At 37.8% G+C, this 16,003-nt stretch overlaps 1 protein-coding gene across 1 annotated transcript in view; it reads right to left on the bottom strand.

The window, feature by feature from the left end:
* Positions 1 to 15,852, bottom strand: part of EIF4E (eukaryotic translation initiation factor 4E) — a 42,900-nt gene extending 27,048 nt beyond the window's left edge. The window contains exon 1 of the mRNA XM_005877989.2: positions 15,761 to 15,852. Coding sequence (XP_005878051.1) covers positions 15,761 to 15,778 — 18 coding nt within the window. The 5' untranslated portion in view covers positions 15,779 to 15,852. The remainder of the gene's footprint in view (positions 1 to 15,760) is intronic.
* Between the last annotated feature and the right edge of the window lie 151 nt (positions 15,853 to 16,003).

Here is a 16,003-nt window from a genome sequence, read left to right as displayed (position 1 = left end):
TAGGGAGTATGCAGGAGGCAGCTGATCGATGTTTCTCTCTCATCGATGTTTCTAACTCTCTATCCCTCTCCATTCCTCCCTGTAAAAAATCAATAAAATATATTTATTTAAAAAAAAAAAGCATCATGCTAACCAAAATAACCCTGTCGGAGAAATATAAATATGATATGATCTCACTCATTTGTGGCATATAATAAACATAAACTGATAAACGAAAATAGAGCCAGATGGGGGAAAAATATACTAGAATATAATAGAAGTAATCCTGTTATTTGCAGATTTTTAATATCTCCTACAACTTTTGTGATATACTATGTTAGTACAGTTTTGGTAATATTATACTTAAAATTCTTTCATTCTTGAAATATGTTTATTGCATGTAATATTACTATATGTAAGATCATTTTTCGTGAATAATTGGTGTTCATTGCATGTAATATTATTATATTTAAGATCATTTTTCTTAAAAAAAACAAACACAAAAAACACGAAGTCCCAATTTAGTTATGGAAATGTTGTCCTGGAAAAGATCAAGGGTCAATCCCTGAGAAATCACTTGCTCATCTAGTTCAACAAATTGCTTTCACCTTTTTGCATTGCTGGTCTGAACCACAATGGGACATGTTCATAAAACAAAAAGGCACTAACAAGGGCTATGTCTACAGCTTTAATAGAAGAGGAGAGGCAAATGACTCAATGGCCTTAGTGACATTATGAGCATTCACCAAACTCCTTTGTGGGTTGTCTCCTAGTTTCAAGAATTGTTCTCCCATGAGAAAGAAGTGCATTTCTTAGAAAATAAACTCTCAGGCTTGCCTTGGTAAGAAAGAAAAAAAAAAAGCTGTGGTAGTAAAAAAAAAAAGAATCTCTTACTCTTTGAGACAGCATGCTAAGTGAAATAAGTCAGTCAGATAAGGACAAGTATCATATGATGTCACTCATGTGGAATCTAAGTAACAAAATAAACTGATGAACAAAGTGGATCCAGAGACATGGAAACATGGAACACAGTATGGAATCTAAGGGGAGAGGCAGTGGGTGGGAAGTAATCAACCAAAGACCTTATATGCATAGATACATAACCCATGGACACAGACAATAGGGTGGTAAAGGCCTGGGGGGAGGAGGAGCTAGGTGGGCTGGAGAGGGGGTCAATGGGCAAAAAGAAGGGACATATTTAATACTTTCAACAATAAAGACTTTTAAAATAAATAATTAAAAATAAAAATATTGTAAAATGCAATATGTAGATGTTTAATCTACTAGGTAACACTAATCTAATTAAGTAGTAATGACTAACACTAGACTTGTGTGAACATAGTTGCTTAAATTTGTTGCACTATAGATAAAAACTGACATTTCTAGATAGACAGCAAGCTATACTTAACCACATTTTACTAGCATATAAAAAAATCCCTACAAGCCACACTTGAGTTTCTGATCTTGAACAATTTGAAACTTGAGCCCTGGCCAGTCTGGATTAGTGGTTAATTAGAGCATCGGCCCTCGCACTGAAGGATCAAGGGTTCAATTCCCATCAAGAGCACATATCTCAGTTGCAGGCTCAATCCCCAGTGCAGGCCGGGGTGCATTTGGAAGGCAACCAATCAATGTGCCTCTCTCACATCTATGTTTCTCTCTCTCCGTCTCTCCCTTCCCTTCCCCTCTCTAAAAAGAAAAAAGAAGTACCAATGGAAAAATATCCTTGGGCTAGGATTAACAAAACAAATCAAACTTGAATGCACATATCCTTAACTTTTAACTACTATAAAAACTTGTAGGCATCTTATTATATTTAAAATAAACGAACTGTCAAGGTAGCACTAATATCTCAAAAACCAAGTTACTCTGCACAGCTATATAGCTTAGGACAAAATTATAAATTCAGAGTGTGATAATAGAGATCTAAGAAATAAATATGTGATGCTCTAGAACAGCGGTTCTCAACCTGTGGGTCGCGACCCCTTTGGCGGTCGAACGACCCTTTCACAGGGGTCGCCTAAGACCATCCTGCATATCAGATATTTACGATTCATAACAGTAGCAACATTACAGTTATGAAGTAGCAACGAAAATAATTTTATGGTTGGGCCACAACATGAGGAACTGTATTTAAAGGGCCAGAAGGTTGAGAACCACTGCTCTAGAATGATAACAAGTCTAAGAACAAAAATTAAATGTCAATCTGCTTAAACCAAAGGCTACCAGAAGACTCATGTAAAAGTAACTATGGAAGGGATGCTTTCAGTGTGGAAATATGACCCTGGCCATTGAGAGCTCATGTGAGTGGGGTGGGTGGGACCTGAAAAAGTCACTAAAAAAATAAGATAAAATGGCAGCCAGGGCTGTAGCATTGGAGCTGGAAGATGAGGTCAGAGATGCTACCAACATTGGAGATTCTACAGAAAGGTATGGATTGGAAAAGAGCCACTTTTCTTCTGAAAATGAAAAAGAAGCTGACAATGAACATAAGTTGAACACTATGAGAATGAAAATACTGCAGAAGCTAGTGTTGAAACTAATGTGGGCAGGCCAAATGGCATAGCTAAAATCATTAACCAAAAACTCCTGCCCTGGCCAGTGTTGCTCAGTGGTTGGAGCATCAGTCCATGCACCAAAGGGTTGTGGGTTCAATTCCAGGTCAACGGCATGTACCTGGGCTGCAGGTTCAATCCCTGGCCTTGGTCGGAGTACATGCAGGAGGAAACCAAATGATGTGTCTCTCTCACATTGATGTGTGTCTCTCTCTGTCTCTTTCTCCCCTCTTCTCTCACTCCCTCCCATTCTCCCTAGAAAATCAATAGAAAAAAATATCCTGGGGTGAGGATTAACAAAAAGCAAACAACAACAAAAACACCTAAAAGTAAACCCACTATTCTGGTCAAAAACAAAGAGCTGGAAAAGGAAAAAGAAAAGTTAAAGCAGAAGAGACTAGAAAAAAGAAAACAGCTTAATAAGAAGCAGGAATGGGAAATGATGTGCAGAGTCAAGGCAGATGTGAAAGACAAAAAAAAAGAGTGGCATCTTCAAAGAATTGCAACAAGGGATAGTGTTGTATAACTATTTAACTGTTCATAAGCATCAAAAGAACATTGATGAGGTTAAAGAAACTGGCAGCTCCATTAGAAAGCATGCTAAGTTGGTATCAACTGTTTTCAAGAAAGATTTCTTCAGTGTTCGAAGAGGGATGGACACAAGTACAAACGAGAAAAGTTCAACTGGAAAGAACTCAAAAGCCAAACAGACTGACGTGAAAGAAGAGGGCCCACACTCACTGCTGGTGAGAATGTAAACTGGTAGAGCCACTATGAAAAACAGTATGGAAGCTCCTCAAAAAATAAAGAATAGAATTACCAGTCTGGGATATTTATAATGGAGAGGCTATGCATGTGGGAGGGCAGGAGGCATACCATAAAAAACCCTCTGCACCTTCCTCTCAATTTTGTACTGAACCTAAATCTGCTCTAAAAAATAAAGTCTATTTAAAAGGAAAAGAAAAAGGCACAAAGAAGGATACAGTAAGATAAAAAAGAACCTGCCAAAACCGGTTTGGCTCAGTGGATAGAGCGTCGGCCTGCAGACTCAAAGGTCCCAGGTTCAATTCCAGTCAAGGGCATGTACCTGGGTTGCGGGCACATCCCCAGTAGGAGATGTGCAGGAGGCAGCTGATCAATGTTTCTCTCTCATCGATGTTTCTAACTCTCTATCTCTCTCCCTTCCTCTCTGTAAAAAATCAATAAAATATATTAAAAAAAAAAAAAGAACCTACAAACAGGTACACCAAAGTATTACCATAGGACAGCTCGTTATTGAAATTACTGATATTTATTTTCCTCATGTCTATCTAAATGTTTCAAATTTGTTATAACAAAATTATACTGAATCCCAAATATATACCTGAGTGTACTTCTGGACTGCTCACTCTATTCCAGTGATGTCAGTCCCCACATGCATCGATATGACATGTTTATAAGTTATCTTTGTTCAGTAATGCTTTTTTCTCGTTGTAGAACAAGTTCCCCATTGCCCCTTTTCCTTTTCAAAAACTTTCTGCCAATTCTCATTTATTCTTTCAAATAAACCTCACAATCATTTTATAAAGCAAGGGCTTGCAAACTTTTCTATAAAGGGCCAGAGAGTAAATATTTCAGGCTGGTGATCTTTCTATCATTTATTCTTAGCTAGCAGGCTACACAAAAATAGCCCAAAGGTCAGTTTGTGGAATCCAATATAAAGTGTAGTTCCCTACCTAGCTGCAAAGATTTTGGCCTCTTGATTCAGTTTGTACTGAATTTAGATATTCAAGAAAAATTAACATCTTCCCAATAATAAATCTTTTTCAAAAGTAAATTATGATTCTTCATTTATTAAAGTTCTCCACTGTATTCCTCAGTAGAGTTGTATAGCTTATATTTATGAACTAGAGGCTTGGTGCACAAAAATTCGTGCACTCGGGGGGGTCTCTCAGCCCACCCTGTGCCCTCTCGCAGTCTGGGACCCCTTGGGGGATGTCCACCTGTTAGCTTAGGCTTGCTCCCTGGCCAGACATCCTTAGCGCTGCCGCAGAGGCAGGAGAAGCTCCCGCCACCACTGCTGCGCTGGCCAGCCATGAGCCGGCTTCTGGTTGAGCGGCACGCCCCCTGTGGAAGCACACTGACCATCAGGGGGCAGCTCCTGCGTTCAGCATCTGCCCCCTGGTGGTCAGTGGCATAGCGACCAGCCGTGCCACCATTAGGGCCAATTTGCATATTACCCTTTTATTACACAGGAATAGGATACTGCAAATTACTTGTTAGATATACAATTCCTGTCCACTTGAAGGCACTAGCACTTGGGTACATGAATGATGCAAATTGCTTGCTTGATTTACTATTCCTGGTACTTTTTGCCTAGTTATAGAAAAAGCATGTAACACTGTAATCTATAATCAGAATGCAACAAGAAGTTACTTCTAAAATGTCATGGTAACTCTTCTTTATTTCTTTTCTATTCAGTAATGCAGTAACCGTGAGGTCCACAGAGAGCTGGGTTACCACTTAAGAGTGCCTGGCATAAGACAGGCACTGAAATGTTTGATTAAATGAGTGACTCTAATTTTGTTCCCTCGCAAAATTTCACTAAAACTATAGTAAAGATATCTTTTATAAGCCCACAACAATGGGGAGAGCAGGGTAAAAGAGCTGGAATGTAGATGGAGGATAAGTGGTAACTAATCAATGTGCACAGTTAAATCCTTCAAGTCCAGCAGCTGACAGCACCTTTAGAAAGGGGTAGTGAAGGAAGGGCATAATTAAAGAGAATTCTATGAGAGTTGTTTGTGAAATAACTAGATTCCTGAATTCCCCTCCCCCTACTCCAAGTGACTAGGATTGCTGCCATATGGGTTCAAAAAAAAAAAAAAGCACCCTAACTGGTTTGGCTCAGTGGATAGAGCGTCGGCCTGCGGACTCAAGGGTCCCAGGTTCGATTCCGGTCAAGGGCATGTACCTTGGTTGCGGGCATATCCCCAGTAGGGAGTGTGCAGGAGGCAGCTGATCGATGTTTCTCTCACATTGATGTCTCTAATTCTCTATCCCTCTCCCTTCCTCTGTAAAAATTCAATAAAATATATATTTTTTTTAAAAATAAGCGACTTGGAGGAAACAGACAGCAAAAAAGAAAATGTCTTTTAAAGTATGTACATATAAAAATAAATAAAGTATGTACCTGTATCCTTCAAAAGAGTAAGCTGAGATTTTGTATACATACAAAAATAAGAAACCATAACAATTCTAAGAAACCATAAAAGTGAAAATTCAGAAGACGAGAGAGAGAGAGAGAGAGAGAGAGAATATACATCTGAAAATTAATATCAGGCAGAAAAAGTTGGAAAATAAATGAAATTTCCCAAAAAATAAAGCAAAAAGAGAAGGAATTTGAGAGCAAGATTTAATTTTTCTTTAAAAGTCAGGGAACCAGTCCAGTAGATATACTATCTGAATAACTGTTTCCAAGAGAAAAAAAGAGAGGAAAATAATAATGTCAAAAGTGACTAGTAATAATAAATGTCAGATGTGATGAATATGAGTTGTTGCCATATTGAAAAAGTCTAATAAGTACTCAGCACAACCAATAAAAATATTCATACTAGCCCTGGTGAGTGTGGCTCAGTTGGTTGGGCGTCATCCCATGCACTGGAAGGTCGCCAGTTAGATTCCCAGTCAGGCCCCATGTCCAGGTTGTGGGTTCTGTTCCCAGGTATAGGAGGCAGCCAATCAATGTTTCTCTCTCCCTCTTCCTTCCTCTCTCTCTAAAATCAATAAAAACATTAAAAATACTGATACTAAAACATATCATTGTTAAATAGGAACAAGGAAAGAGCTTACAAATTTCTGGGGAGGAAGAGAACTGGTCACATGAAAAAAAAAAAAAACAGCCATCAGAAATCAACAGCCACAACAGAAACTGGCCATGAAGCAATCACTTCAAATTCTGAAGAATTCTACACCCAGCTCTAGCTAGTTTTGCTCAGTGGATAGAGCATCAGCCTACAGACTGAAGGGTCATGGATTCGATTCTGGTCAAGAGCACATGCCCAGGTTGCCAGATCAATCCCCAGTGGGGGACATGCAGGAGGCAGCCAATCGATGTTTCTTTCTCATCATTGATGTTTCTCTCTCTCCTTCTCCCTTCCTCTCTGAAATAAAAATATATTTTTAAAAAAAGAATTCTATACCCAACCAAACTACATATATATGCACACACAGACACCCTATCTAATAAAGGAATATGCTAATTGACCCTCACGCCGCTGCAAATATGGCAGTGCCCACAGCCAATAAGGAGGGAATATGCTAATTGACCATCACGCCCTCAAATATGGCAATACCCACAGCCACAAGATGGCGGCGCCCAGTCCCCTCAGCCTTGCCGGGGCGGCAGGTGCATGGCAAGGCTAGGCCTGCCCCTAGGCGGGCCCAGCCACTCCATGTGCCTGCCTCCGGAGACCCCCAGTCTCCTCAGCCCCCCAGGCGCCCAGGGCTGGCCCAAGGCACAGGCAAGCTTTGGATGGCGGCTGCGCCGCCGCGGAGGGCCGGCTGAGGCTTGTGCTGCCGACAGTGGCAGCAGCAGAAGTGTGATGGGGCATCACCTTCCCCTGATCGCCTCCCGCCCGAGGGCTCCTGGACTGTGAGAGGGGGCAGGCCGGGCTGAAGGACCCCCCCCCCCCCCCAGTGCATGAATTTTCATGCACAAGGCCTCTAGTATATATATATATAATAATAAAGGCATAATATACTAACTAGACCAGACAGCCGGACGTCTTTCCGGACAAGGGCAGGAAGCTGTGGCAGCTGGCAGTGGCAGCAGAGGCGGGGGGATGGGGGCGGCACCTTCCCCTGATCGGCCTGGTCGCTTCCCACAGAGGGAGGCCAGACTTCGGACAGTAGGACATCCCCTGAGGGTTCCTGTACTGTGAGAGGGAGCAGGGGCCCTGCGGGACGACGCCCCCCCCCCCCCCCCCCTATTTTCGTGCACCCAGGCCACTAGTATGTGTGTGTGTGTGTGTGTGTGTGTGTGTATATTGCATTAACATGCAAGATCTCAAAAATCTTTAACTCTCATTGGTAACTATTTTCAAAAACTATTGGAGATGTGATCCACCAAATTGAACAAGAAACCAAATAAAAGGAAGAAAAGGGACACAGAAAAGGAAGAGATGCAACAAAGAAGTCAGATGAGAGAGAATCAGAGAAAAATAAAAGGAGATTCAAGAAAGACAGGTATGCACCAGATATAGAGAGCAGTGGTACAGATTAGAGTAATGTGATTCAAGCTACCTTCATTTGATAAGGCTGCTATGACAAAGATGCCTATTATTCTACCCTTAAAACACACACACACACACACACACACACACACACACACACACCGATTTCCTAGCCCGAACTTTTATCTATATTTAACCATGTGTTCACGAAGCTTTCTCTCCTCGGTGCCCTGCTCCCTGGAACAGCTAAGAATTTCACACCCGTACCCGAATAGTTCAGCTTTAACCTAACTCTTAAAATATATAGAGCAGCTCACTCCCACAGACCACTCTCCTAAGTGAAGGTTAATTAGCTGGCCCACACCACAGCCCGATCAGGTAACTGTAGCCTTATGTTTCTCAGAACACGTTCATGATCTTACCTACTGGTTTCCCCAAGAGGGGCTCTAGTAGTAATTCCAGGAAGTGAAAGCCAAACAATAACCCAGAAAAGGTGTTCAGCTTATCTTCTCTTGGGAACTTCATCTAACAACCTTTTCTTACACATCTAAGTTTTAGTTTTTCTAACTAAAACACATTGCTAAAAGGAACATATAACACTGGATTAAACTGTAATTATACCATTTAAAAATTCAAGGGAAGGATTAACATAAGTCAGGATGGAGGAAATATGAATGTGATCATGAATACATGGTTCTTCAGTCTATTACTCTAACACTTTTGCACATATGTATTTTATATTTTTTTCTACATATAAACATTTCACAATTTGAAAGGGGCGGAGCTTTAAAAAAAGTAGTCTGGCCGAAACCGGTTTGGCTCAGTGGATAGAGCGTCGGCCTGCGGACTGAGGGTCCCGAGTTCAATCCCTGGGTTGCGGGCACATCCCCAGTGGGAGATGTGCAGGGGGCAGCTGATCGATGTTTCTCTCTCATCGATGTTTCTGATTCTCTATCTCTCTCCCTTCCTCTCTGTAAAAAATCAATAAAATATATTTTTAAAAAAAAAAGTAGTCTGATAGCCAACTATAGTCACAGAAGGGAGTTTCTTTTTTTGTTTTGTGTTTTATTAATTCTCACCTGAGGATATTTTTCCATTGATTTTTAGAGAAAATGGAAGGGAGACAGAAAGAGAAACATTGATGTGAGAGAGACACATCGATTGGTTGCCTTCACACATGTCCTGACCAGGGCCAGGGATCAAGCCTTGATTGCAATTGAACCCAGACCCTTCAGTCTGCAGACTGACGCTCTTTCCACTGAGCCAAATTGGCTAAGACAAGAAGTGTTTTTACTTGACCATTTGAGTTTTTACATTTTTAACATTGTTGCAAAAACATTTACCTTACAGATATACTACCTCAAGTATGGAAATGATATATAGAGAAAAAGGTTATTGATCAGAGCACTGAAATAGGAAATGATTACAAATAATCTAAACATTGATCAATATAGAAATAACTATGATCAAGACCAAACCATGTACACGTGAAGATTCTCACTGAGCATCAAGTTATGTGTTACTACGTAATAATGAGGACATATGCTACCCCACATATGTGTCTGGGAACAACATTTAAATAAATCACAAGATGATGAAATGGAAAAAAAAGAGACCAAACCATTTAATACATATCATCAGAAAAGAAAGCTTTATGTGTTGATATGCAATGCTCTAAAAGACATATTAGGTGAATATCATAATATGCCAGAACATTGTACATAACAGTTGGCTACCACTTTTTCTTTAAAGAATATGCAGCCCTGGCTAGGTGGTTCAACTGGTTGGAGCGTCACCCCATACATCAAAAAGGTTGCGGGTTCAATTCCCAGTCAGAGTACATACCTAGGTTGCGGGTTCAATCCCTGGTCGGGGCATATAAGGGAGGCAACCAGTTGATGTTTCTCTTTCACATGATGTCTCTGTGTCTGTCTCTCTCTTGCTTTCTCTTCCTCCCTCCCTTCCTCTCTCTAAAATCAATAAATATATCCTTGGGTTAGGATTTTAAAAAAAGAATATACATATTTGCTTGTACTATATATACAAATCTCTACGGAAAGATACAAAGTGACAATGTTAGTTACCTCTAGAGGTAATCCACCTGGATGGGATCAGTTAAGACGACTTTGCAGTATACTCTTTTGGACAAAATTTGAGTTTTGAACAATGTAAAGTACTGCCCTATTCACACAGTTTTTAAATAGCAAAAAAAAAAAAAAGCCTTAGGACAATTTTAATTCCATACAAGACCAAACAATTATCTTTGAAAGATTAAAATAGAAGTTTTCCTAGGATAGAATTAAACAGTAACTTATCCAACCAAATTGGTCATATTCGTTGTACAAAATTAAGGCAAATATACTACAGATGCATATGTTTATATACACCAGAATATGTGTAGAATCTAGAGCTATGTTATCCAATTTGGTAGCCACTAGCTACATATGAAATTAAATTTCAAGTAATTAAAATTATATTTAAATTAATTAGAGTTTACAATTAATTTTCTTGGTTGCACTAGTCACATTTCAAGTACTCAATAGCCATGTGTGGCTAGTGTCTGCCATGTTGGATGGCACATAGCCTGTGCCATGTAGCTTCCTTAATGTTTCATGTTAACTCACTTAATTCTTACTGTACACATAAATGTAACTGAATTCTTTTATAATTCTAAGTATTTTATTTGAAATATTTTAAAACATTATTCTGAAAACAGGACCACAGACGTCAACAATTGCTAAAAAGGTCTATTTAAATTTTAGGCCATGGGCACATATTAGTGATTAAAAAATAAATAATTAAAACCTACATACTATAAACCAAAATCCAAGATATTTCACAATCCTAAGCATTATTTTTTAAAAAGTTTACAAGTTAAAATGAAAAAAAAAAAAATATATATATATATATATATAAAATTTTTTTTTCCCACTACGCCACTGCCCATAAATCATCTGGTACATCCTTTTAGTTTTGATTTTATATTTAATTTATTTGTGTATGATGATGACCTACACATTGACTTTATTCTTAAGCTAGGAGGAGTTTTACTGAAGATAAAGCACTTTTTAGTTTGGGTTGAATTTGTTTCTTTTTTGAAAAGAATAGTAATAAAGCTTGAGGCCAGAACCCTATAAAATGTATTTATCCTAAGATGTTACGAATATTAGGAAAAAACTATGTTTTATCTTTCCAATTAAAATATCAAATTTTCTTGCCTTAGTTAATACTTAAAGATTATAACTAATTTCTGTATAGCATTTTACAATAACAAGTTTAAAATATACAACTAAAAACATGCTTATGTATATTTTAGCTTTAAAAATTACTGTAAAGCCATGAGTTTCAGAGAAATCTTTAGGTCTTATTACTACCTTCCCCAAACGATTTTGCTTTTAAGACTAGGAACATATTATAGCTGAAAACTTTTTTCAAAACAACTATTTAACTCTTCGCCAAACCTCTCACCAAAATTACTGAAAGAACAAAGGTAGTGGAGAATAAATTTCATAATCTCAAAATTTTTTAAATGTACTACTGTTTTCACTAGCAAAATATTTTAACTGGCCAATCATTTGAATTACCAAGGTCCAGAAATTAAATGAGAAAATGGAGACAGGAATTGACCATTCACTTTCTTGAGAAATCTACACATAAAGTTCTGGACCAATTACTAAAATATGACCAGTAATAACTACTCGTTTAGTCCTCAGATGCAGAGACCAAGTTGCTATTTATTTTCATATGATTCTGTACTTCAGTTACCAAACATTGTGGTAGCCTAAAAACAAATATCCACACATTTTATCTTATAGCTATAGCAAAATATCTAGTGAAGTGTTTATCAAACTAATCTTCCCAAGTTGCATAAGGAAAGCACATTGCCTGCCTATTGCAAAGAGTGTCATGGTTAAGAACACATATCTGGAACTTGGCTGCTTTAGTTTGAACTCCACCCCACCACTTACTTACTAGCTGTGTGATCTTGGACAAGTTAGTCACACAAAGTTACTTAATCTCTTTGTGCCTTGATTTCCTCATCTGTGAAATAAGAATACTACCTACCTCAGAGGGCTGCTTGTAAGGATTAATATATATAAAGCATTTAGTGGGGGGGGGGTGTCAATTATGGAAAAGGGAGACATTTGTAAAACTTTAGACAATTAAAAAAAAAAGCATTTAGTGTGGTGCCTGACAAGTATATACTGCAAGTGCTTTATTTTAGCTATTACTAAGAAATAAAGATCTGCCTACATTAAAAATAGATGTAACAGACTGTGTTTAAAAGGTCATTTTTATTAAGTCATTTGCTTGAAATCCAATGCCAGTTAGATTTGTCATAATTCCACAGAAACTTACTGAACACAGTGTGACTAAAGTACAGCTTCCCATTGTTTCTGTGGGATAATGTATCAAAAGTCCCAACTGGCGGGTTGTGGGCTCTCGATCCCCAGTGGGTGGCGTGCAGAAGGCAGTTGATCAATGATTCTCTCTCATCATTGATGTTTATATCTCTCTCTCCCTCTACCTTCTTCTCTGAAATCAATAAAAATATATTTTTTTTAAAAAAGTTCCAACTGAGCAAAAAAATCTTACTTTTCTGATTATATTCTCAGTTCCTGGAAGTGACTTATTCAGCACATAAGAGACAAATGTGATTCTTTTTTTCGGACACAATTAGGAACTTTTGAAGAAACACTAGTGATTTTTACGATATAGATAGGAGTGGGAAGAGTATCTGAGGATTGTGGATCATAAATAAGCTTTGCATTTCTTGTTAATGGCCAAGGACTGATAATCAAAAGGCAGCTATGTGAATTTCCTAGCAAAGAGAGGAAAAGGTGTATACACTATGTATGCATGGGTACACCGGCATGCAACATATTCATGGAGTACTATAAACTTCATTTAGTTCTTCATAAATGACAAACTGCCATCTCAGAATACTGCATTAAAACATCAAAATCACTATAAGATATCTTATTTCCATTTTTTAGCTAGATTTAGAATGTTCAGTCTGCAAGGTCATACAGATATTTAAGTTAGACTATAACCCATATTTGTTTCCACTGCTCAAAAGAGTCTCTATGACAAAGACAGAACAAGTCACAGGTACCAGAAGAACCAGAAAATTTCCAGTAGTAGCAAGGAAGGAAAAGTAGAAATTACCATTGCTAGAACAACTATTTCACAGGTTCCTTGTTATGTCTAAGACTGTTGGCATTTCTATATTCTTAACCATAAATTAAACAGAATATTTTATTAAAATGTTTTGCTTAAAGTTTTCTGTCCAAATTGGGTAAGTTTACATAATTAATTTTACATTTTTAGTGTGTGAACTGTGTATTTCTAAATTGAATTTTTCCGTGTCAAACAATTATGCATACTAGTAATTCAAAGTATAAAATGAAGTGAAATTTGGAATATAAATAACAGATTCATTTAGTTGCTTTATGAATGAATTTTTATATACTGAGTTCTTTCATTAAAGCAAGAACATGCATATTAATTTGCAAGATCTGCTTGTCAATCAAGTCTTTGGTTAATAAACAACACTGAATTACATGACATATTTGTCAATATGTATTTAAGCCTTATTTACTTTTAATAAATAAACTCTGCAATACAAAGCATGTTTCTAAAGGATAAAAAAAGAAACAGATCAGATGACCGTCCAAGTTAATCCCACTTTTGAAATTAATGTACAACTTTACATACTGAAGAGACACAGTGTAAAAACAAGTAAAATTATATACCTTCAGTTTAACTAAAAAAAAAAATGTAATCTCTTACCTTAAAAAGAACTACAAGTACGGGGGGAGGGGGTCAATGCGAAAAAGAAAAAACAACAAAGGGGACATCTAGAATACAATAAATGTATAGATTTATACATTTAAATGTATCAATTTAAAAGAAAAAGAACAAGTTAAAAAAAAAAAAAGCTCAATAATAAAGAATACAGAATGAAGATAAAGCTAAAGAAACATGTCCTGCTGGAGACAAGATGGCCTGGGGAAACGGCCTTGCCATCTTCACCAATTAATAGTAAGTCTAATTTGATCCAGCCACATTTCAAATGCCAAAAGAGTAACAGAAGAGTATTGTTTACCCCAATGTTCAAAATATTGCCATATTCGCTGTAAAGAGGGAAAATGCTTCCTTTAATTTACCCTATCAAGCTTCTCAACAATTTTAATATAACTGAACTTATACACACAAACTTGAGAAAAACCACACAATATCAAATAGAAATCGCTGATATTTTATGTACACAGATAAAAAGTCCCCTATGAAAGGTGGGACAAGGAGGAAAAAAACAAACAAACAAACCAACATGGTTCTTTTAAGTATTTGTTATGCCCAGCAAAAAAGCAGTAAGAAAAGTTAGAAGCTAGCTGAAACAGCAATGAACAAACACTTTGTAGGCTTAAGCATGCATACCTCAACTGCAACCAATACTAATCAGCTGCTTAAAAAAAAAAAAAAAACCACTATTTAAAGTTGTCCAAAAAATTATAAATAATTTGTGGACGAGGATGCATTAAAAGTACTAAAAATTTTCACCAAAAATGAACAATTCTGCACTATTTTATATATCCTCAAACTACTATAGTTTCAATCTGGCTTTCCACTTTCATACACTTTAGATTTTTAGGTTCACTACTCCCCAAATTTAAATGCAGAATCCAAATCATCCTGGGACAGCACTAGAACAATCACAATACTGTATCATTGATTGAGAATTAAGCTCACTAAGCAGTTACATTAAACAAGGTATAGAATCACATCTTGTATAACTTTGTTGGTACAATGTTCTAAAATCAGGGTCTATAAATATTTACTGACTCAAAATAGTCCTTCAACACTCTGTAGTTCTGTGCTGTGCTGTTGAAACAAACCTGCATTATTTTGCAAAATCTGAAGGACCTAAATGTTACTGAAATTTCACAGAATACATTATTACTGTTTAGAAGCTTTAGCCTTGCCACCATTACCAGCTGTAATTTTTTTTTTTTTAATGACACTGGTAAAGTGGGTAGGACAACAGATACGGTCAAAAGTGAACATCAGAACCCATTAAAAGGGATTTAAATTAAAATTAAAATTAAAATTTTACAGATTTCTCCTAAGTCTTTACCTATGTAACATTAATATCCCAAAGTCAGCTAATTGTATCAGAAACCTAAGAGACAGTTTTGCAGTCAATCTAATTTCCAGGAACATAAATGAAAACTGATACTAATAAAAGAACAAGTAATCAAGCAGACAAACTCCCCTAAATTCTGGCAACAAGGTAAGAATAGTTTACATCAATGTAATGGGGGGGGGGGGAGCATATATATATTTACATACACACACATATATATATACATATATACACACACACATATATATATGTGTGTGTGTGTGTGTGTGTGTGTATATATATATGTGTATATATATATATAGCTTTCCCATGGCTAGTTTTTGAAATAGGTTAAGCAAATTGGTAGACCATTACCAAAAGCACAAACTAGCATTAGATATACAAAAATATCTGGCAACCCTGGTCTAGAACTGGTTCCAGAGTGTCAAAGGATTTCTGGTTGCTAATAAACTCCATTATACCTCTAAAGCAATGTCATGTCACTTAGGTGTGACATTCCTAAAACAGCCACACAGGCAGGCCTAGAAGTTTCAGGGAGCCGGTGCTGGCAAACCCAAACTAGGACCAAGATACCCTCTCCTTTGGGCGGTCACTCCCAACTTTCTGTTCTGGGATCTGCTTGCTTCAACTAAGTTTAAAATAATGCCTAGTTGGAGAGGAAAATGGATAAAGAAAACACACAAGGAAAATTAATTTTCAAAGTGAAGTGAAGTGGGTCTTTAAAAAAAAAATGCTTTGGGCAGTAAACACTCTTAAGGACGGGACCCGGACTCCTCGGCATGCTCGGCGGCGTGCGCAGGTCCCGCAGTCGGAAGGGAGACGGAGCGCGGGCCCCGGTGGGGGTGGGGGCCGAAGGCAACACTCACCGGTTCCACAGTCGCCATCTTAGATCGATCTGATCGCACAACCGCTCCTGAAGGGGGGCGAGAGGAAAAAAATGAGATTCAAACCGGGTTGGCTGGTTAATATCCACGTGACGGACGTGGCCGTTTGGCCTTGGCGGCGCCTGCGCAAGACTGCGGCAGCGTGGGGAACGAGAGGCTTCTGGGAAATGTAGTCTCTCGCTCTCTTTCGCGCTGTCTTTTTTTTAAGGGCAAAGATATTTTTTT

Source organism: Myotis brandtii, unplaced genomic scaffold (genome assembly GCF_000412655.1).
Source record: "Myotis brandtii unplaced genomic scaffold, ASM41265v1 scaffold538, whole genome shotgun sequence".
Classification (NCBI taxonomy): Eukaryota; Metazoa; Chordata; class Mammalia; order Chiroptera; family Vespertilionidae; genus Myotis; species Myotis brandtii.
This window is presented reverse-complemented; position numbering and strand designations above follow the sequence as displayed.